The sequence below is a fragment of the Mugil cephalus genome, chromosome 7, assembly GCF_022458985.1.
Source record: "Mugil cephalus isolate CIBA_MC_2020 chromosome 7, CIBA_Mcephalus_1.1, whole genome shotgun sequence".
NCBI classification, from domain to species: domain Eukaryota; kingdom Metazoa; phylum Chordata; class Actinopteri; order Mugiliformes; family Mugilidae; genus Mugil; species Mugil cephalus.
Window position 1 is genome coordinate 6,719,220 of NC_061776.1, and position 21,659 is coordinate 6,740,878.

Consider the following 21,659-nt stretch of genomic DNA (forward strand, 5'->3'; position numbering starts at 1 on the left):
TAAATGTGGGTGAGTATTGGGTTGTTAACTGAACTGAGTCATGTGAGTTTCAGTGGATGGATGTAGACCTGGTTATAAAAGTAGTAAAATGTGTTTTAAGACCTATAGAGCTAATATAAAACAGTAATGCTACGTCCAAGGCTAGATTTAACAGCTTAGTCAGGGGTGCGTCTAATGTACAGACTTTAAAAGAGTAAAGAGAGACCTCATCAGTCTTCTGGATAGATGCACTATATAGAGTTTGTATATCATCAAAGCTCAGGTGGTGTGTGATTGAAAGTGACACTATCTCATGTGGCACTACAAAGGTATGAGTCTTATCCATGACGCACAAAATCACAAACAGGACGTAACTAAGCATGACGTAGGGTTTACACCTGACTTCTTACGTCCATGGATTGGTGATAGTCTACTCCAGCTTCCTCCCACCGTCCATAGACATGCTCATTGGGTTCATTGGTGATTCTAAATTGGCTGCAGGTGTGAGTGTGAATGGTTGTCTGTCTCTCTCTGTTAGACCTCATCAGCCCAACAGGACTTTGCTGGAGCACAATCAGTTCCCAACAGAGAGAGTCCAGACCAACTTTCCCCATAACAATGGAGGGGAAGGTTCAGACTGTCTTCCAGGAAACCCCCCATTCCTCTAAAAATGTTTAACCGGTTATCAGTCCTGCCTTTTTGCAAAAAACAAACAAACAAACAAACAAAAAAAACACCTATTTAGGACATACCCAGAGTAAATTGAATGCTGTTAATGAACATTTTGGAGCTCATTCATGGTCTCGGTCTCTTTTGAAAGCCAAGACTCTTAAGTTTCTATCACAACAGTCAGAATCATTCAAAGTGGTTTTGTTCTTGAGTAATCAGAGTTGGCACACAGTTAAAAAATAAGAAGTTGTTGGGTTTGCCCAATTTTTTGTTTTCAAAAAATGTGTTGGTTGAATCCTATAATGACTTTTATCAATTGCATATTGCATTATGCAGCATTCACTCAAACACAACACGTGTACAGAGCTCTGATTGGTTCAAAAAGCGACTGCTGTCCCATATACGACCCAGAGGAATGTTAAAGACGCCTGAGGCTGGTATTGATAATTCTGCTGATTATTTTTGGATTAATCTCTGAGCAGCAATTTTTAGACGGTAAATTGTGAAAACTTGTGGGTAAAATGTGTGCACAGACCAAGATAACCTCTGGTTTTGTTTACCCAACAGTCTAAAAGTACTCAATTTCCTTTCAACCATAAAAAACACCAAATGTGCCGGGTCCTCAAAGAAATGCACGTTGTTTGAAGACAGAATACAAACGCCAGTCTTCAGATCAAAACGTAAGCACAAAGAGATACTGTGGTGTTTAATCTCTTGTTTCATTACATTAGTCGTCAGAAACACGGGTCCATTCAAGTTTTCAAATGCACAACCAATGTATTGTATTATACAGCATATTATGAAAGTTATGAATGTGTGTCGTCTTCTCAAAGCTGAGAGGAAGCCAGTAGGACCAGAAGGATGGAAACACAGAATTTTATCAAAGGAAAATGTCAGAGGAACACGAGAAAGGGCAAAGAAAATCACAAAACAATGTGAGATAAAATTAGAAATAATTGGAGAAATGGGAAAAAGTGAAAAGAGCACAACTCGTTTCATCATCCTCAGGACTCCAGGCGAGAGGAAACAAACAGACAGAGAGGAGAGAGACAATAAAGACAAGATGAATTGCAGTATTTCCTACAGGAGTCTGAGGAAAAAGAGACATCCCGAGAGAATAAGAAGGAAACGGGGTAATTCCTCCCATGGTCTTCAGCCTAATAAGATGAGACCAGAAGCCCGGAAATGTGTTGGGACTGATCCCAACTGCTTCCTACTTCCTCCGAGGAACTCTCTAAACTCAGCTGACTAATTCACACAAACACTTGGAAATGTAGCCGGGATTTTATGTAGAGCGTCAGATCAACATGTTTTTAATCTGTGACGAGCCGCTCGGCTCTCTTTCAGAGAAGAACACTCGGTGTTGAGATTAGCTGGATTCCCTCCACATGAGGAAATTGCCCGCACTTGACTTCTAATCAAAAGCTCCGCAGCACTGCAACAAATGTGACTTGGCTCTGGATACATGTCTACGCTCAAAGTGGGTGATTTGTTTCGGTGTTGAAGGTGCGAATCATATTTTAACTTCACTTCACAGTCTTTGGTTTTTAACACAAAACCCTCTTATTATTCCAGCGTTTGTACACTTAATTAACATTACAACTGGGACGAAGACAAGTCCAACACTGGCGTAATGAGAAAACGCTGAAGGGAAGTGTTGCATCGACGAGGAGGAGGGAGGTGATGCCTCAATAAGTCTGGGGTCCATCTCAATTCACTAATCGGCCCAACAGAGACGGGGCAAAAGCTCAAAACACATAAGGAAATGTTGTGTAAATCGAAAGAAAATAACCCCTTGGGTACGTTTTATTTAGAGCTCTCACTTCATCAATATTAATTGGTACAGAACGTGGCTTGTTCTGTTAGAAATTTGCATCTCAAACTAAGGAACTAAGGAAGAGAAGTAAATTGGAATATATATAAATATATGTATCCAACCAATTGAATTGTACCAGAATTTATTCTTGTTCGTGTACCTTCTGTAAAAAAACAACAAGAAAGTTAATATTATGGGTCAAATGTCACAGGTAACAGCAATAGAGGACGAAACTGTCTTCAACTACTTTAACTCTTTAAAACCGAGCACTAAGGATTTACTATGATACGTCATGGTTTGTGAAAGCTGTAACATTGGGCTTTACAGCCAATATGGTGTCATTATGGTCATTGCACTTGCGCCACTCCTGGAGGGTTCTCACACTCTTACATCATGCAGTAAATTGTAAATAACTGTGAGATGTTGAAAGTTCCAGGTATTCTGTGAAAATGGGCAAAAGCACTTACTCATAGGTTATTTTCTGACCTATTTATAGTCGAAAAAAGCAAAAAAAAAAAAAAAGAAGTCTACATGGACTTTTTTGTGACTTTCTATGAGTTTTAGACAACTTTGGTTGAACGCAATTAAAAGAAAGGACTTGAGTGAGACAATCATCATCAATTCTTTGTTTACAGCGCACATTGGATATCAGATAAGATTAATATGTAATACATCATCATATTCAGCCTGGATAACGTTATGTGTTAGACTAAATTGTCACTGAAATTGCATTAAGTTAATCATTATTTAGGTGATTTTTGATACATGCTAATGCTAACCGCTAGCTAACTCAACATTAGTTGTATGTTTCAGGGGTGTCCAAGCAGAAGTTGCATTTACTACGTTACCCTCCACAGAGGTTCCACTTACTTCCTGTAATATCTTTGTTGGAGAGACTGAAAGACAGACCAGACTACGTCCCCTCTGTGTCCTCCTTTGGTCAAATTGTCCACCCAGTGAGTGAGTGTGTAGGGGTCGGTGAATATAGTCCCATCAAGTCAGAGTCAACTTTACTCATACTAGTATGAGTGTATTAGTATATTTTCTAAAATATGCATTTTCCGCGTCCATTCGTGCAAAAACAGCCTCTTGAAATACATTATGTAATTACAAGCTACAGTATTTGAAATGTTTTGCCTCCAGTTAAGCCCCGCCCCTAAAAAAAGAGTCACATTGTTTACAAACTGTGAAGGGGTCTATAGTTACATAGCTAACGCATGCGCAGACACAAAGCTAAAGAACAAATAAAGAACGAAGCCTGAAGCCTTAAATCAAGATGGATGGTTTAAAATTTTGTACCAACTGCCTCACAAATCACATGTTGTGCCTTGTCTCACAATCTGTCATCAACAGTACAGAGAATAGCAAAATGACACGTATGAAAAACTACCAGCTCTACTCCAGGCATCATGGCGACGCAGGAAATTGAAGCCTTACTCCGTGATTGGTTGTGAATTACCGGTTTCAACACTTTACATTCAGCACTGTTCTTTTTCCCTGTTACTGTTAGCTCCCCTTGAAAAATGAAAAAGCAGAGAAAGGCAGAAATAATTGAGTAACAAACCAAAAAACAAGTGGCACTTGTCTGCCTCTCCGCTTGTGATTTGCAGCGAAATGTTTTGTCAGCAGGTCTGCAGAGTCAGCAGCGCTCCAACGCCGGCTCATACATCATCAATGAAAAGACAGAACTCATGATGACAGAGTTTATCTGTACAGGATAGAGTGATCCCTGAGAGTAAATACAAGAACCAAGAGGAAAAGAGTAGCTCTATATTTGAAATAGTTGGACCTGGTGCCCACACTCTACAAAACATAATGTACTGGCTCCACGTAAACGTTTGATGTAACAATTTGCGTGGATATTTTTAAGTTATTTCAACTTATTGAGCACATGACAAAAGATATTTCGGGTTAGGCCAACTAAATAACCTTAGTACAAGATTACAAGCTTATTTAAATAAAACAAACTTAATTTTAATTGCGTTAAAATAATAATAATGCATCAGTTTTATATAGTGCTTTATCATAGACACTCAAAGTCGCTTTACATTGGACACATTACCATGGTGGTGCTCTACCTCCTGAGCTTTTCCTTTCATTCTACTCAAAAATGTTCATTCAAATTGTTACCTTATGTATTTTTAGACAATTAACCTACGTCACTGTGACGTCACATCGTTGTATGTTTCAGGGGTTACATGGGTTACACTAAATTGTGACTGAAAGTTACAATTAGTTATTAGTTATTATTATTATTATTTTGTTAATGCTAATGCTAACTGCTAGCTAATGCAACGTTAGTTGCGTGTTTCAGGGGTGTCCAAGCAGAAGTTGCATTTGCTACGTTATCCTCCACAGTGGTTCCACTTCTTGTAATATCTATGTTGGAGAGGCCATTTACAGGCTATAGTGATTTAGATGTTTCGCCTCCAGTTAAGCCCCGCCCCTCAAAATATGTTTATAAACCGTGAAGGGGTCTCATAAACCATCATTGCGTTGAGTTAAGGCAGAAATATATTGTAAGACATTCATTTAATAGCAATTAATTTGTGTAATTTACAGTAATGACTATTTAATATGATGTGTTTTGCTTTATTCCAGGTATTCATCCACATATATGTTGCTATTGAATAGGCAAGAAAAGACCTCTTGTGCTTTTTTTTAGTTTTGAGGGAGAGGCCAGTGTTTGGAAAGTGGTCTGTTGTTGTGCATGGCTCCTCATTAAAGTTATGAGAAAGATACGCTCTACACCCACGACGCTTACAATATGTTGAAAATTCATTGAGTCAAGACCATTTTGTTTATTTTCTTTAGACCAACGTGTTAAATTAAGTTTTAACTTGTCTTTTTTTTTATGCAGAAAAAGCTCCAGATTTTGAGCTGTACTTACTAACCCCATGGATCATTTTTTTAGAGTGCGTGAAGGATCTGATCAGAAGTGACCATGAGTGACTCCACACTGAAGGTGCACTGAGGTTATTGAGGGTCCGTGTTTTGCTGGTTTTCTTTCTGTGAACTCACCCCTATACTGTCCTCCTGTCTGAGCTGCTTCCAGTTGTGTCCCGTGTCGCTGAACATCAGCAGGTAGGACGTCAGCCAATCAGAGCTGCCGTAGCGACCCTGCGTAGCGACCGCTGTGACCTTAGTCCGTTCTCCCAAGTCCACCTCCAACCACTGATACCTGTCTGAGACGAGAGGAGACCAACCTCCGGCTCCTGCAGAAGAAAAAAACAAAACAAACAAAAAAGCATATCTATGTGATTTATTAGATTTCCATTTCGATGGGATGAGATGAAATAAGTTCTGGTAGGAACTAAAAAAAAGAAAAAAAAGAAATTGCATTTCATGACCTTTCTTTCTGAAGGTAAATCCCTTTTTTTCAGGATGATGAGAATTGATTGAACTACAGCAGCATCTTTAAATCCATTAGAAGCTATAATGAAATATAAACCATACTTTCAGAACTTTCCTGAGATATAATAAAATGAAACAGAATATAAAAAAGTGCTGGGAAAAGCGGTGGATTGAGGTAGTTGGTCGTTTTCAGGTTTTCAGTTATCAAACAAAGATACTGGAAGTTTTCCTCAGGATGTTACACCTCATCGCTCCTACATCTGAGGGACAAGGGACACTCTTTTGAAGAAAATTGCCAATTAGCCAGAGAAGATGGTACAGGAAGTCATCTATAACTGGAAAAGAAAAGGTTTCACACTCATTCACATCTTCACATTTTGTGTTACGTCCCAAACCCCTAGACTGGCCGTAACAATGTAACGCACTTAATAGATTTAGAAAGTTATTTAAAAACAATATTATTAACAAATATAAAACTGAATTGAACACTAGTGTGCTCATAAACTGTTTACTGTATGTAGAATTTAGACTGAATAAGCTGAAGCTTTAGCCGACACCTTTTCAGTAAAAAGCTGTAAATGGTACTTCAACGCAAAAAGAAGCAGCCATACAAGCACAAAAACACTCAAAGTTTTTCAGCCTCCAACACACCACCTACTCAGATCTCTTCTTTATGTTCACGGTCCAGTAGTTTTAGTCCAAGTAACCGTTGATCCACATCTATTACCTACCTATAACCTACAGTGTAGACTCCATGTTGAATAATACAATAAACCAAGCTTTAAACTGACTCTAGTCTTCAGGTGGTCACGACCTACAGATGATCCTAATAAATACCTAAAAATAAATAATGATAATAAAATAAAATAAAGTCCCCTACCAGTCATTTAGGACTGAAGAGGATGAATTGTAGTTCCAGCAAGTCCAGCCACCTTCGTTATAACTTGGTTTGAGCCATGACATAGATATCTTTTAAAAAATGGTCTTTTATATTTGTAACATGATCTAAGTCTAATAAGTGAAAACAGTGTAGATAGTGATGAAGTAAAAATGATAAGATGTGTAAAAATTTGGAAAAAATGTACCATTAAATTCAATTAATTGCATCACTACAGTTATACTAACATTCAAAGACAGACTAAATCGTGCCGGTTGTTGCTCTTGAAGTTGATATATTTCATGTGAAATGGCTTCATTAAAAATAAAACATGCTGGACATGATTCACAAATCAATAATCGATGCAGTGCCGAGCATCGATTGGTTGAACCCTTACATTTTGAGTCCTTTCTCATAGCAAATGTCATCAGTAAAGGAGCTGTGTTGTTATCAATTGATTGGCTGAACTCTGGGTCAGAAGGTCAGGAGGTTTTTTGTTTTTTCCTTCGAGCATTCAACTAAATTATTGATTAACTGAAGCAAAAGTAGCCATAAAAAGGTCACTATTTCAGTAGGATTGCAGCAATTTGTGGCTCAAATTAGTGTCAACAAGGGGCTCAGAGGAAAAGGTTTAATAACACAAAATACACAAAGCAGTTGAAACCTGCACAATAAAGACACTTAAATCTTCAGTTAAGCGTCTTAAACTTTGTGTGGTCTTGTTTTAATCAAGTTGTATGGAATACCACTTCTGTGAGAACATTTGGTTTTTGAAGGCGATTTTGAGACTTAAAACTTATCTAGACTTGTTTTTTTGGTGTAACAGTCACCAGGATGGGAATGTGGTTAGGACAAGACGATGCATTATGTCCTGTGTGCACTTGCTTATGTCACTTTTGGGGATACACATTGGACTCAAAACCAATTATTTGGAAAACCACAGAACCAAAAGCTCTGCTTCCCAACCTGAGACCAGACCTCGTGCTATGGTCTTCTTCAATCAAGCATGTATACATCATGGAGCTCACAGTGCCCTGGGAGAGCTCAGTAGAGGAGGCCAGGAAGCTGAGGTACAAAAACGAGGCTGGAATGTGAGGGTCCAACCAGTTGAAGTAGGCTGCAGAGGGTTTTTAGCCACTTCAACATCTAGGCTACTCCAGGAGATGGGAGTGCAAAGGAAAGCTCATGGGAAGGCAGTCAAGGACCTCTCCAGAGCTGTGAAAAGGGGGAGTCGGTGGCTGTGGATGAAGAGAAAGGACCCTACGTGGGCCTTCAGTTGATGGCGTCTAGGGGGTGAACCTGGGACACCGGGGTTCATTGCTGAACCCTCTGGAGGCATCGTGGGCCTATCAGCGAAATACCCAAGAAGGAGGGCCCCCACTTGATAACACAAAGGATGCTGACACTCACTTGAGTCTTAGTGGGGTCTCAAGTATGCATTAAGGCAGTGGTTCCCAACATTTTCTCCTTGGGCCTTCCCCAACTTGTATCTAAGAAAAGTGCCCACCAAGTTGTCTAGAATGCAGCACTAGTTGCACCCCCACCCTACTTCTGATTGGCTAGTGATGTTAATCTGGAGAGGGAAAGTTGCGTTACTCTTATCCCATTAGTAGATGGACTCAGTTGACTGCTCGAACTGGAAAATATCCCGCATCAACATTTTTTTTCTTTCTAAATGTTGATCTGTGGTTTTTAATAACGATTGAGATCCATCACGGTGCCACGATACTTTAAGACCTGCATTGTACATGTAGGGAGACACACGTAATACTGTATCCCCTGTGATCTCTGGTGGGGCGCAGACCCCAGGTTGGGAACCACTGCATTAAGGCATGACAACATCTGGTCCTATGCAAGAGATGTGAGTCACTGGTTAATCGTAGGGTTTCGCCGTATTCATGCAACTAGTGACAGAACAAGAAGCTACGACACATCTATCTACTTTTTCAATATATGGAGTCAGTCCAGCTAAAAGTTGGATGGCTAACTACTTAGCTCGCTAGAGATGTGCAGCAGCATGCCTTGGGAGATTTCGGACTACCAAGTGTCAAGTCCCATAGTGGAGATGACAGACTAACCTCTAAAAACCTTTATTTTTACATACTCACGATCTGTCTGCACTACCTTCACAACCCGCCAGTTAACATATTGGACACCGTGAGACGGCGGGATGTCCGACACTTGTTTCTAAATGTGTCGAGCTAGCTAGCCTCGGGGCTAGGAATAGCTGTGAAATGAATGTGGCTCTATGTTAAGTCTCTTTGTCCGTGTGCGTGTCCTGGAAAATGTGTCGTCAAGCCAAAGCTACAACACTGAGCTCAAACACCAGATGGACGGATTGTGAAGGAGGAGGCTGCAGACCAGAGTCCCACTGAGCACGCACACAAACACACAAACACGCAAACATGTAAACACACAAACAGTATCAGAAAGTCACAGACAACACAAACATACTCAAATCCATCTGTTTTTTGTTCCTTCAACGGCTCAGAGCCAATCCTCTATCAACCTGCTGCTGTGCAAACAAGCTACAACACATAAGCATGAAATACTATTTTCTAAAGTGATTTTCCAAATAAACCAGAAATACAGCACGAAGGAGGAAAATATCCTCCGCTTTTTTTCTGTGCGAAGCTTATTTGGTCTGAAAGGATTATTCTACAGTTTTGTTTCCAGATGGTCACTTTGTAAGATTAGACGTTCCTGTGTCTTTAAATCCCGGCTGCCAGACTCCAGGTTGAACTCCGGCCAATCACAGCTTGCAGTGACCTGCTCTGTGCATGAAGACACTCAAACAGGAAGGGCCAAGGTTGACAAATTAAAAAAATAAAAAAAATCTTTCATATTAGGAATGTATGGTGAGGTCAGATGAAGCATCCTCGACCAATAAGTGGTAAAATCATAAATTAAGTCATTTAATTGTGTATTTTTTATTATTATTATTATTGTTATTATCTTTATCTCAAAATCTAAATGCATGGAGTACTGTTAACAAAGCTGCACATCCACAACACACACATCTCACATCCAGATCATGTGTCATGGCACTTTCTGAAAAGTTTCATGAACTGTACCCGTCCAAAATTCTCATATATGTTGAATTAACTACATACACTGATCAGGCATAACATTATGACCACCTTCCTGATATTGTGTAAGTCTCCCTTGTGCCTCCAAAACGGTTGTGACTCATCAGAGAATGAGGGTGTCCAGTGGTGGGGGTCTTTGGGCCCTGTTGGTTGAGGGGAGGGGCCTCTGTGGATCATCCCACAGATACTTGATTAGTTTGGCACATAGTGAATTTGGAGGCCAGGTGTTTTTTTGATTAGGGATGGATACCGATACTCGGTACCGTAACGATACTCACTCATAATCAAGGAGTGTCATTGCTATGGGGTGGGGGGGCTGGTCTGGTCTAGATGGGTTCTCCACAAGTAACATCCACATGAATGAATACCATGTCCAAAAGTTTCCCAGCAGAATGTTGAATTGATGGTCGATGTAATTTACTCGGTGTATTGGTGTATATTAAGCTCTGTGTTGTGTTACATACCAAAGAAAAACGACTAATAAAATATTTCTTAACCAAACAAAAATGACAGTGTGCAGTGAAAACTAATCAGTGCTGGTCTGCTGGCGGGTCGAGGCTGATCTTTAAAGAGCGAAAGGCCGAAGCTAATGTGCGCTCGACTAACAGACGTGTCCAGTGACAGCAGGAAAAGAAAAGAGCAGCGACTCTGACCTTTACTCATGACGATTAGACTGTGGAGGAAAGAAGAAAGAGATTAAGGGAAAACAACTCGGAGACTAAGAGGCGTTACAAAGATTTAGTGTGTCTGCCCTGTCAGGGGGAGCTGTGGCTAATATAATGGAGGTGAACTGATGGTGGATGGTCTGAACACTCTGCGTCACGGCTGTCAGTTTAAATCAACGTGATCTCTCTCTGGTTTATTTCTCCTCCTCTGTCCGTCAAGGCACCAGATCCAGGAATAAAGCAAAGGTTAATGGAGGTCTGAAGTGTCACAGTGTAACGCCACACGGTGGATGAAATGACCAGCGCAGCCAATCACATCACATATATAGTATTTAATCATATCTGATGTAGTCAGATTTGTTCAGAGGAGTTTAAATAGCTGTGAATACTTTTTATCTTTCATTTTTCAGGTAGGTTTCAGTCCATCAAATTGAGAGGGGTTGTGTAAACCTCTTGTAACCATGTAAACACTTGCGTTTTTTTTCTGATGAGTTTCCAGGATGGACAGAAACACGAAGACAGCAAAAAAAACAACCACTTGTTTTATCAAAAAGACGAACGAAGACAAAACCTGGAGCGTTGAACACTTGGGTGAGTGGCTCCACTTCTGTTAATACATTTGTTAAAAATTCAGATCACATCATCTTGTTTAGTGACATTGAAGTTGCCGTCCACGATCGCATTGATTTTAATGTCGTCCATGTAAATGTGGCCCCTGACAGTCAAGCTCTCATTTGCAGCAACGGCCTGAAGACACTGACACTGTCACGCGCCGACACGTTAACACAGTTTGACCCGGCGGCTCCACGGGAGCAGCTAAACAAGATCTTAAATGACGGGAATGGGGGAGAGGCTGGCGCTGCCTTGGCAATTTCCCCACCTAGATTTATCCACTACTCTGCGGTTAGTCCGCCGATCTAAAGTGTAAGTCCTCTATAAATAACTCCTTTTAAACTGTGTGGCATTACCTTCCACGACTGAACTTCACAGTATATCAACAACATAACTGTAATATATCTTTAACTCTGTTAAAGGTGAAAATCCATCGGTTCACAGATTAATAACAGAGGACTTCAGGGGAGGCGCAGCGTAGAAAAAATAAACCCTAAACAAAAAAAAGTGTAAACATCTGGTTAGCTAACAACAGTGCATGAGAGAGGGAAAATGTAGGTTAGTAGGCTGCCTCCAGTGCCTCCAGTTAAAGGGGGGGTGCGACTGCTTTTGAGTTCAGTTAAGGGAGGCTCCCACAGTTTGAAAACCCCTGTAAGAGCTCCCCCTGGTGGCTGGAGGCTGCAGTACAGGTCGTAAGCTCCACCTCCTCCATGTTAGTGGATGGAACTTCGGACAAAACAAGACACTAAAATACACGTCTTTTCTTTTCTTTCTTTTTCCAAGAATGGTTTCTACCACTTTGGGCAGCCAATATAATGTTGGTACATGTTCAAGAGTTCACATTTTAGTCGGCGCTATAGAAACAGGATGTGACATAATGGTGACTACCAGTTTATAATGCAACATTTCTTTGTAACTGGTGGAATTAGAGCTGAGCGTAGTATTAATTAAACGAAAACGAGAGTGAATCTGGTCATCGATATCGTGGCTCCACTCTCGGACTGTACTGATCAGACTTTGGCTCCAAAGTTGCAAGATGGCGCCGCCCGTATCCCTTATTAAAAAGCACCAGTTTGACCAATGCAAGGAAGTGGAGACATGTTGTTCTTATTTATATAAAGGCTATGATTAAAACGAAACATGTCTGGCTGCTGTCCTGAGGAGACAAGCAACACCTTCATGCATAGAAAAGTAAAATCAATGCACATCCACAGCGCTATGTTTAGCTTGTGTTTCCCTAAGACAGCTGTCCACACTGAAACATTTAAACAAGAGGAAAATGGTTGGAGCACAACTTCTCTTTCTCCCATTTTCTGTTCAGAAAACTGACACGTCTGGTGAAATGTGACAGACGCTGCTTTACTCAGCTTACTAGGGTAACACAAAAACAGGCGGCCGTTCGGCAAAACTTAAATGATAAACAAATCAAGCTCAGTGTGGACAGATGGACAGAACAGGTAGAAAATGACGGCCTTTCACAATTAGCTGAGGTCAATTCTGTAATAGCATGAGATGAAGACAAGTCAGCAGATGTTTCGCCAAGAGTGGACTGATATTTTATCAGACAGCTACAGAGAGAGGTGGAATAAAAGAGAGGAAAACACCAGAGAGAGAAGAGGCAAAAAAAAAACATTGAGAGACAGACTATTAGAAAAGCAGCCAGGGAGCAGGACAGAGAGACAGGCAGCTGAAAGGAGCAGAAAGTCAACTGGAGAGACATGTAACAGACAGACTGATTCGAGTGCCAGGCCCAGAATGAGCGCTGGACATTTGCATGAGAATACGAAGTCTGGAGGGTAATTTCAGCCGCCTGATAACATGTCAGTCGGACAGAGAGTCCAACAGGAAGCTAATGGGCTCGATGCAGCACCGACAGCAGCAGCAGAGACTGGAGGACAGATTCTCCCGAAAGAGACTCTGCAAAAGGAGTCACGTAAAGTAAGTAAAAATCTCTGCAATACATGTATTTTTTGCACACACCAGCTAGCCCTAGTTTATTCATTGTTACTTCCCCCCACAACCACACAAAATTGTTGGACTGGGTTTGCTCCATTGGGAACTGATTATTGTTCAGCAAAGATCGTCTGTGTCATGGAAAGGGAGGACGCAAGTGCAAGACGCACAGTTTGGAAATACAGGATGAGCAACTCAAAGTAAATTTAATGAAGACTTATAAAAAATTAATGAATAAATGTCCTGTGGAGGTCGGCAGGTTAAATCCAACAAAAGATGAAAACCAACCAAAAGAGAAGCAGAAAACCAAGCTACATAGAATCAGTGGAAACAGACAGAAACAACTCAACAAGAAGTGATGACAAAGGCCTGGAATAAAGACAATCAGCATAACATTATGACCACCTTCTTAATATTGTGTATATCTCCCTTGTGCATCCAAAATAGTTGTGACTCATCAGAGAATGGACATGGGTCTTCTGAGGGGGTCCTGTGGTGTCTAGCAACACTATGTTGTTAGTCTTTTTGGGTCCTATGGGTGGAGGGGAGGGGCTGCTATGGTGGATCATCCCATAGATACTTGATCAGTTGGTATCTAGTGAATTTTGTCAACATCTTGTGCTGTTCTTCATGGTTTTTAGTTGTTCCTAAAGTGTTTTACATGCGTGTCTGTGTCAGGCTGCATCCTGCTGGGGGTGTCATTGCTATGGGGTGGGGGGTGTCTGGTCTGGTCTGGTCTAGGTGGGTGCTACATGTCTAAGTAACATCCAAACAAATGAAAACCAGGTCTGAAAGTTTCCCAGTAGAAGAAGTCAATGGTCAGTGTTATTCTCTTCTAAGTCAGTGGTCATAATGTTGTGGCTGATCAGTGTACATGAAGGCTAACATGGTGCACACAAGGAGAAAAAAATAGGGAGACGGGAAGTAAAGGAAGACATGAATCACCAAGGCAGAAACATTAAAAAAGAAAAAAGTCAAGGAAAACCATTCCTCTCAGTTTTTATAAAGAAACAGGGGTGGGCTTGATGCGTTGAAATCGTCTGCAACTAAATGGCTCTGATTGGCAGTAGGACTATCCAATTGTGCATGGAGACTTTTATCCACTGTATTGGTTAAAACATAATGAAATCCATGTGGTGCGTATTAAAAACTTGAATGTGGCTCGACTATTTTTGAAATCCAGCCTCCAGCAGCGGAAAGGTTAAATCTCAGTCATGGGGCGAAATGACTACTGTTGGACATTAATTCCTTTCCAGTCCTTTTCAGCTCCAACTGTCAACGACGCCCACGGAAGAAAAAAAAGGGAAACACTCAAACATGAAGGCTGCTGTTAACATTTGGCAGCAGGACAGAGCCGACTAAATTACTTCTTAGCGGGGGGAAAATTAAATGTGATGTGGACGGAGCGGAAGATGGACGGAGACAATTCAGCTAAAATAAGAGAGGAGGTTTGCTGGAAGGGAGTGGAGGGGAAGAGATATGAAAAAGCAAAGAAAGATTAACAGGACGACGGGAGAGTGGGAGGCAAGAGAGAGAGAGAGGAAAGATAAGAAGTGTGAATGGGAGAATGAGGAATAACAGTAACCAGTAGGGAGACATTCATCCTCCAGGTCCCTGTTAACAGGCCATTCATCTCCAATCAATAGACCATCAAGGCTTTTTATACTCTTCTGGTGTACCACTTAGAGGCCTCAGACCTCCACTGTGATCAAATACATCAGGTTAAAAGTCTGCAGCACAAAGTCAGGCCTGCTCGTCTCACTGCTGGGATTCATCTGGTGTCTGCAGAGATAAATAGGTTCAAAGAGGTTTTTGTTTCCCTCAAGCGAGGCCTCTGTCGTTTAAAAGTCGGCTTTACAACATTATTTTCTCTCAGTCGAGCAGAAATAAATCCTCAGTTTGTGGCGTCGTGAGTGGAAAACGTCAACCAGTTGTTCCACCGCGCCGGCTCACGCTAATACGGCTGTATGTCAACAATTATTTGGCTGAACAAACTATTGGATGGATTGCCACCAACTTTGGGTCCAATTATTTGGTTTAGAGAGTAGAAATATATATAAAAAAATGTCTACACGCCAATTGAAACAAAAGGATTTTTGAGTTAACAGGTAGCTTGTTATCAATACGTTGAGCATGTTAGCGTCCCATACGTTTAGCTCAAAGTGCACAGACGGGTAAAGAAACTAAAACTACGTCCACATACAAAGTCATTTCACTTGTTTCGCACCATGTTAAAGCTGACAGTGTGTCACTGGTGGACATTTCAGTTTCTGGTTACCTTGGTAACTGTCTTGTATAGACACCTTCATGGTCTACGTCACTGTGACGTAACAACGTTAGCTGGAGGCAAAACACAGGGAAGCTGGAGGCGAACGCTGTCACTTACAACTATGAAAATATCTTGCTGTATTTTTGGAAACAGTTGTAGACAACTTTGGTTGAACACTATTAAAAGAGAGGATTGGAGTGAGACAATTAACAACATCAGTTTCAGCCTGGATAAGGTTACTGGTTAGACTAAATCGTGACTGAAATTACATTGAGTTAATCATTATTTAGGGGATTCTTGTTACATGCTAATGCTAACAGCTAGGTAACACAACATTAGTTGTATGTTCAGGGATGTCCAAGCAGAAGTTGCATTTACTACGTTCCCCTCCACAGTGGTTCTTGTAATATCTTTGTTGGAGAGGCTTCACTTGATAAAGACAGACCAGACTTCGTCCCCATGGTGTCCTCCTTTGGTCAAATCGTCCATCCAGTGAGTGAGAGTGTATTTTAAAATAACACTCACAGTCTCTAGGAGTGAGTGTTTTAGTATATTCTCTAAAACATGTGTTTCCTCATCTATTCTTGCCAAAACAGTCAGTTGAAATATGCTAACCGTTGTTCACAGGCTATAGTGTTTGAGATGTTTTGCCTCCAGCTCCAAAACATCACACTGTTTATAAACCGTAAAGATTTCAGTATATATATAGTTCCTGTCGTCCACTTGACGCCCCAAGTATGGAGAGTTATGCGGAAAGAACCGAAGTCATGGATGTTGTTTCCTTGTGTTAAACATTTGTGTGTGCATCATTCATCAGTCACCTGTATGAGACGCTCACATTGGTCACAATCTTCTAAATTTTATTGACATTGCAGTTACCGCAGCTAGCCTCTTCCTCTATGTACACCCTATAGACTTTTTCAAAAAAATGGATGTCAAGCTCTTCTAAAGTGAAGCCAAAGCAAGTAGAGCTCCCCCTGGTGTCTGGATGCAGTATCGGTCATAAGCGCCATCTCCTCCATGTTTGTGGATGGGACAAACTAAAACACTAAAATATACATCAAATATATTTCTACAGAGTTAATTTAATTTAGTAGTGATAAATTGATGATGATAGCAGTGTGACCAATAAGTTCAGTGTATAATACAACTCTTCCTTGTAACTGGTGGAGGTAGAGCAGAGTGTAGTGTTAATTAAACACCAAAGCCAGTGAGTCTAGTAGAAGTATTGACGGGTCATCGATATCGTGGCTCCATTCTCAGATACTGCTCACACTCTGACTCCCAAACTCTCAAGATGGTGCCACCGATATCTCCAAGATTCTTGTTTCATTTTGACCAATGGGAGGAAGTGGAAGAAGATTTCTGCACCCTTGACACTTTGACTCAAAACCAATTCAGAGGTTAAAACAAGTTATTTTACCTCATAGCTCATTTCCTGGATTGGGAGCTATTGTTTTGTAATATTGTACTGTGAGTTCCTGGTAAACCTCTATCAAGTACATACATGGTAACTACACACATCTTCTGTGCATTTGCAAATATTCTTGGTGCTATAGGTTTCTTGTTCAGGTTGTAGTGTAAGATTTGCTTAGTGACTAAATGAATTGAAAGTGAAGCTGCTCCTCAGAGAACAACTGGAGGAGGCAGCAGTAGCAGCAGGAGATGGAAATGAGGTGGAAACATTCATTTATTCATCGATTTCCTCAGCAAACAGCTGCGATCGTTCCCTGGGATGGTGCACCGCAAACTTCCCCATCTACCGGCTGCATACCGAACCAGAGCTATAGTAGAAGAACGCACGGTGGTTCATATGTTGAGCAGCTTCATGTGCACCTGCAGCAAAAACCTAATTTAGATTACAGCCATGGTGCAAATCATCCATATGTTGTCTGTTCCAGTCCATAATCATGCCTAACTTTTGATACAGTTTCCAGTTTCCACCAACCTGTAAGGTCCATTGTAACTGGATTATTTCATTACAGGATGTTCCAAGAGGGTCCACCGAGAGAACATCTACCAATGTCCTAATGACGGGAATCATTGGATGGTAGAAAATAAAAGTAATATAAAGTGACTTTGCTAATTCCACATTCATGCTTTATGTGTCATACGAAGCTCAAATAGAAAAGTGGCAGATGGCAGCAAGGTGAGTTTTCCCATCATATGTGTAATTGTATAGATCCAAGAAGAGTCCAGCTGTGATATGCAAAGAGGGCGAGCGTAAAGTTAATTGCAACGTTGAGGTGAGGCAAACTGAGGCGACATCCGTCTGATACAGGATGACTGACAAATGACGGTTACGCAGAAATCGCCAACTGTTTACAGCGAGAAAACAAACCGAAGGCTTGAACGAAACTGGTCAACGATTCTTTTCTTTCCGTCTTGTTCTGTGACAACTATGTGATACAGATCCATAATGTCAATGTACACCAATCAGCCACAAGATTATGACCGGGAGATGTAAATAATAGGGATGTAACGATACACTCAACTCACGATTCGATACGATACGATACAATTTCCGATATTGGCTTAACGATTTCCTCATGATTTATTTATTTAACAGAATGTAACTTGACACAAAACACAAAAACACAAACTATGCAATGACTGCATACAAAATCAATCGAATAAACAAACAAAGGCGCGTGCTCTTAGTTTGGGATTTACATGTTTTTTTTTTATTTTAAGGAAGATCATCACATCCTGTCTGAACACCTGACAGTGACTTAGCCGTCAAGACAGTGACTTAGCCGCAAAGTTAACTCAAAACTAGATTCTAATTTTTCATCTCGGCTGATGGGAATCGTGATACATTTGTATCGTGATACGATTTTTAACTGCCTCTCAATGCATCGTTACTCCCCTAGTAAATAACATCGACCATCTTTTGACAATTCAATGGGAACGTTTGACCTGGCATTCATTCATGTGGATGTTAGACACGTAGCACCCACCCAGACCAGACCAGACCAGACCAGACCAGACCAGACCAGACCAGACCAGATTACAATAAAAAGAGCAGCTGTTAATAAATTTTAATTTGTCTAAGAGTTAATCCAGATGTCGGCAGCTACCAATCAAAAAGGGTGAAGTAAAAAATGCCTTGAAAGTCGAACCACATGCTCATGTATCAATTAAATCTTTTCATATCCCTGACATCTCTTGTCTCTTGTAAAAGTTAATTAAAGAAATGTCAGTCATGTCGGTGCAGTGGGGCAACTTCAGCGCAGCAAGTGTCCAGAACTGAAATGAACATATGCTGCCCACTTCTGTCTCCTAACAGTAGAACAAGTCAAATTAAGCTTTAGTGAATTTTGCTGTAACTGCTAATTGTTGAATAATATACAGTTTATAGTCATATAATCATCACATTGCACTCAGAGAGTCACAAAATCTGAATCACATCAGCAAAACAAAGAGACCAGACTGCCACTGTTTTCTTTGAGTCTCAAGTCTCAGACTAATTGAGGCCTGAGAGTGAGAGTGTGCTTTTCACTCTCGGCTTCTTTTAGTTTCCCAGGTGGTGAAAATCATTGGGATCCAGATTAAACCCGTCTCGACCCCCTCCCAGCTGAGTCTGGGCTTTGATGTCAGGATAAAGCAGCGAAACTCGCTCCCTGCAGAAAGCTTTATTCTTTATTTCACCGCCGCTGGGTTTTCATGCTGGACCAACAAACACTAGACACATTTATTCTTCTTGTAAAAGCCTCAAATACAAACAGCACCTTTAGAGATTAAGGATGAGACTTTCGTTTTGTCTCAGAAATTATTCAGATCCTGTATCTACCTCCAAACTAGTTGGTGGTGAACTGTCTCTAAGTCTTTGGGAATCCAGTGAAAAGCTTCTTTGTTTTCTTCTCCTGCTTCCTCTCTTTGGATTCACTTCTAAAAGCACACTCTTTGCTTTTAGTCCAGTAAATCTGGCCAAATGCAACATAATGGAGTCAAATCTCTGAAGCGGTTTCCTCACCTTCTCTCCTGTTGAGTTTGGCGAAACCCGGCGCGTGGCTGCTGGACAACTGGGAGGAGCTTCTGAAGGACGAGGGCGGCAGGTTGGACACCAGCGAGGCGTCACACGCTTCTGTCAAACAACAACCAAACAGAAAACATTTGAAATAAGAGAGAGAGAGTTCTTAAGTGACCATATATGTTCCCTTTAGTTTTTTTCTGCTGGTCCAAAACCAAACGCCTTCAGACATTTAACCCTGAATCTCGTTTACGATCGTTAAACTTGTAGCATCCAATGTTTTTGGGCCTTGATCATCTCTTGAACATCTCATCCTCGGCTAAGATGCTGATACACCTTTTGTTTTACATTATGTGAATCCAAATTCTGGATGTGGTCTTTGTCCCAGTTCACATGCAGCGGAGAAAATTGAATAACTGACGGGAACATGTTCTCCTCCTCCACACTAGGGGGCGATATGTGTCTTTTCAGCAGATTAATACCATGTTAATATACCAGGTTGATAGACCAGCATTTCAAACAACAACCAGATGGATAGTAGTTCACTCTTTGTAATCTCGTACGTAATGTGTGCACTACTTCTGGTGCAGATAAGACTGCGCTATCCCTCAGATGGTTCTTCTACCGACTCTGTTTACTTTCTTCTACTTTTTCGTCACACACCAGCGCAGCGGTTGGTGGAGCATGCGCACATGCGTTATCCTGTTGTAGTCTGATAAAGCGTATACATGGTGGAGAAAAACTAATTCCAATCGCATTATCTGGGTGTCTTAATTAGATGAGGGGTAACATGTTTGCATGCACTTAAGTTCTCCAGTTAGAGTCCGATTAAGGGAATAATTTTCTTTTTTCACGTGCATGTAAACGCACTGATTCTCTTAGTATCAGCTGACACGTGAACGCCTCCTCGTTGTTGTGAATCAAGCCTTATAGAAAGAGTCTAAACTCTACAGCTGAGTGGTTCAGAGAGGAGAGACTGGCCCCACGCAGCTGGAGGCAGATTATTCTCCGTCTCTGAGCCGGAGTGGAAACCTGAACTAAATTGTTAAGAGCAGCAGGATGGGAGCTCGCTGACGCTGTGGGGTAAAACAAGTTTATTCTGTTTTGATAGTTTCATTATAAAAGGCTTTAAGAGGCGCTAATGACACCAAAGAGCGGAGTCTGACAATATCGCGACATACAGAGCGTCAGAGTGGAGAGTAATCACTCAGAAGCAGCTTTAATGTTCCCCAGGTGGAGGCAGGTCTTTCAGCTGTAATGGCACCAAATTAGATGAATGAACAGAGTCCAGTCGGATGAATGAACGTCGTAATGAAGTCATGTTGTGGAGATGAATGACTCATTACAGGCTGGATACTGATGGAGATGAATCAGTGTTGTCAGAGGAAACCTTTACATGTTTCACACATTTAGTTTAATGGACGACGGCTGCAATGAAAACATCACATACTGGATATTACGTTGGGTAATTAATATTAATTAAGGTTGTTGTAACCGGCTCCTCACCCACGCTCAAGTTTTGCGACCACTTTTTTAAGCCGTTAATAACATATTAGATAATAAAACACTAAACCGTAAAAGGACAACACAGTAGAAATAAATGTTTGTTTTATGAGGCTCTGCACAGTGTAATCGTATCCCGCCCACATATACACACAGATCCATGAATGTCAGCTCCATAAATATTCATCGTTTTCCTCTCGCACTGCAAACTGGAAGCTTAAGCCGAACTAACTAACGCTGCCTCCGTCTGAAGCCTCTCTCTGTTAATGGATGTTGTTCTCCGACACCGAGACAAGAACCAATTACTACGACTGGAGCTGCGGCCTGAATCCGAGCCCGACCGACTCTGATCAACGAGCCGTTAGCTTCGATTACTTACATCCTCTGCCTCTGGCCATCCAACACGGCCTGATAATTTTATCCGAAGATTTACAGACCACTTTGTAGTTAGAGATTCAACAACAGCCCTGATCTATTTATCCTAAGCTGAAGAAAGTGGCAACAATGTCCCAAGTTAATTATTCGATTTAATAATTACACACGCCTTCACAGACTGAACTTTGACCTCTTGGTGTATTTACACTGTTTACGGACGAGATCACAGTTTAGCACTGGTGCCATTATGGTATAAAGTATTGGTACCAGGGGTGGGCGGTGGGCGACATTAAATCGTGAACGATTACAACGTGAAGACGATCTGTCAAACTACTGAGATCGTGGGATCGTCTAGGGCACATTCTATAAATTGCAGTTCTATGCTGATGCACCGACGCACCAGACGTATTACGTCGTCAACCTGACCGACCAATCATAGCGAATTACGGGCAGTGATGCGCTTTCTTATTTCTTGTTTATGTGTGTAGCAGTAGCCGCATGGAGCCAAGGCTGAAAGCCAAACGG

At 41.2% G+C, this 21,659-nt stretch overlaps 1 protein-coding gene across 2 annotated transcripts in view; it reads right to left on the reverse strand.

Moving 5' to 3' along the window:
- Window positions 1-21,659, reverse strand: part of LOC125011413 (contactin-associated protein-like 4) — a 117,148-nt gene that overhangs the window by 68,473 nt on the left and 27,016 nt on the right. For both annotated transcript variants that reach the window (XM_047590625.1, XM_047590624.1), the window contains exons 2-3: window positions 19,260-19,370; window positions 5,486-5,679 (exon numbers count right to left, since the gene is read on the reverse strand). In XM_047590625.1, the coding sequence (XP_047446581.1) occupies window positions 5,486-5,679; window positions 19,260-19,370 (305 nt within the window). The remainder of the gene's footprint in view (window positions 1-5,485; window positions 5,680-19,259; window positions 19,371-21,659) is intronic.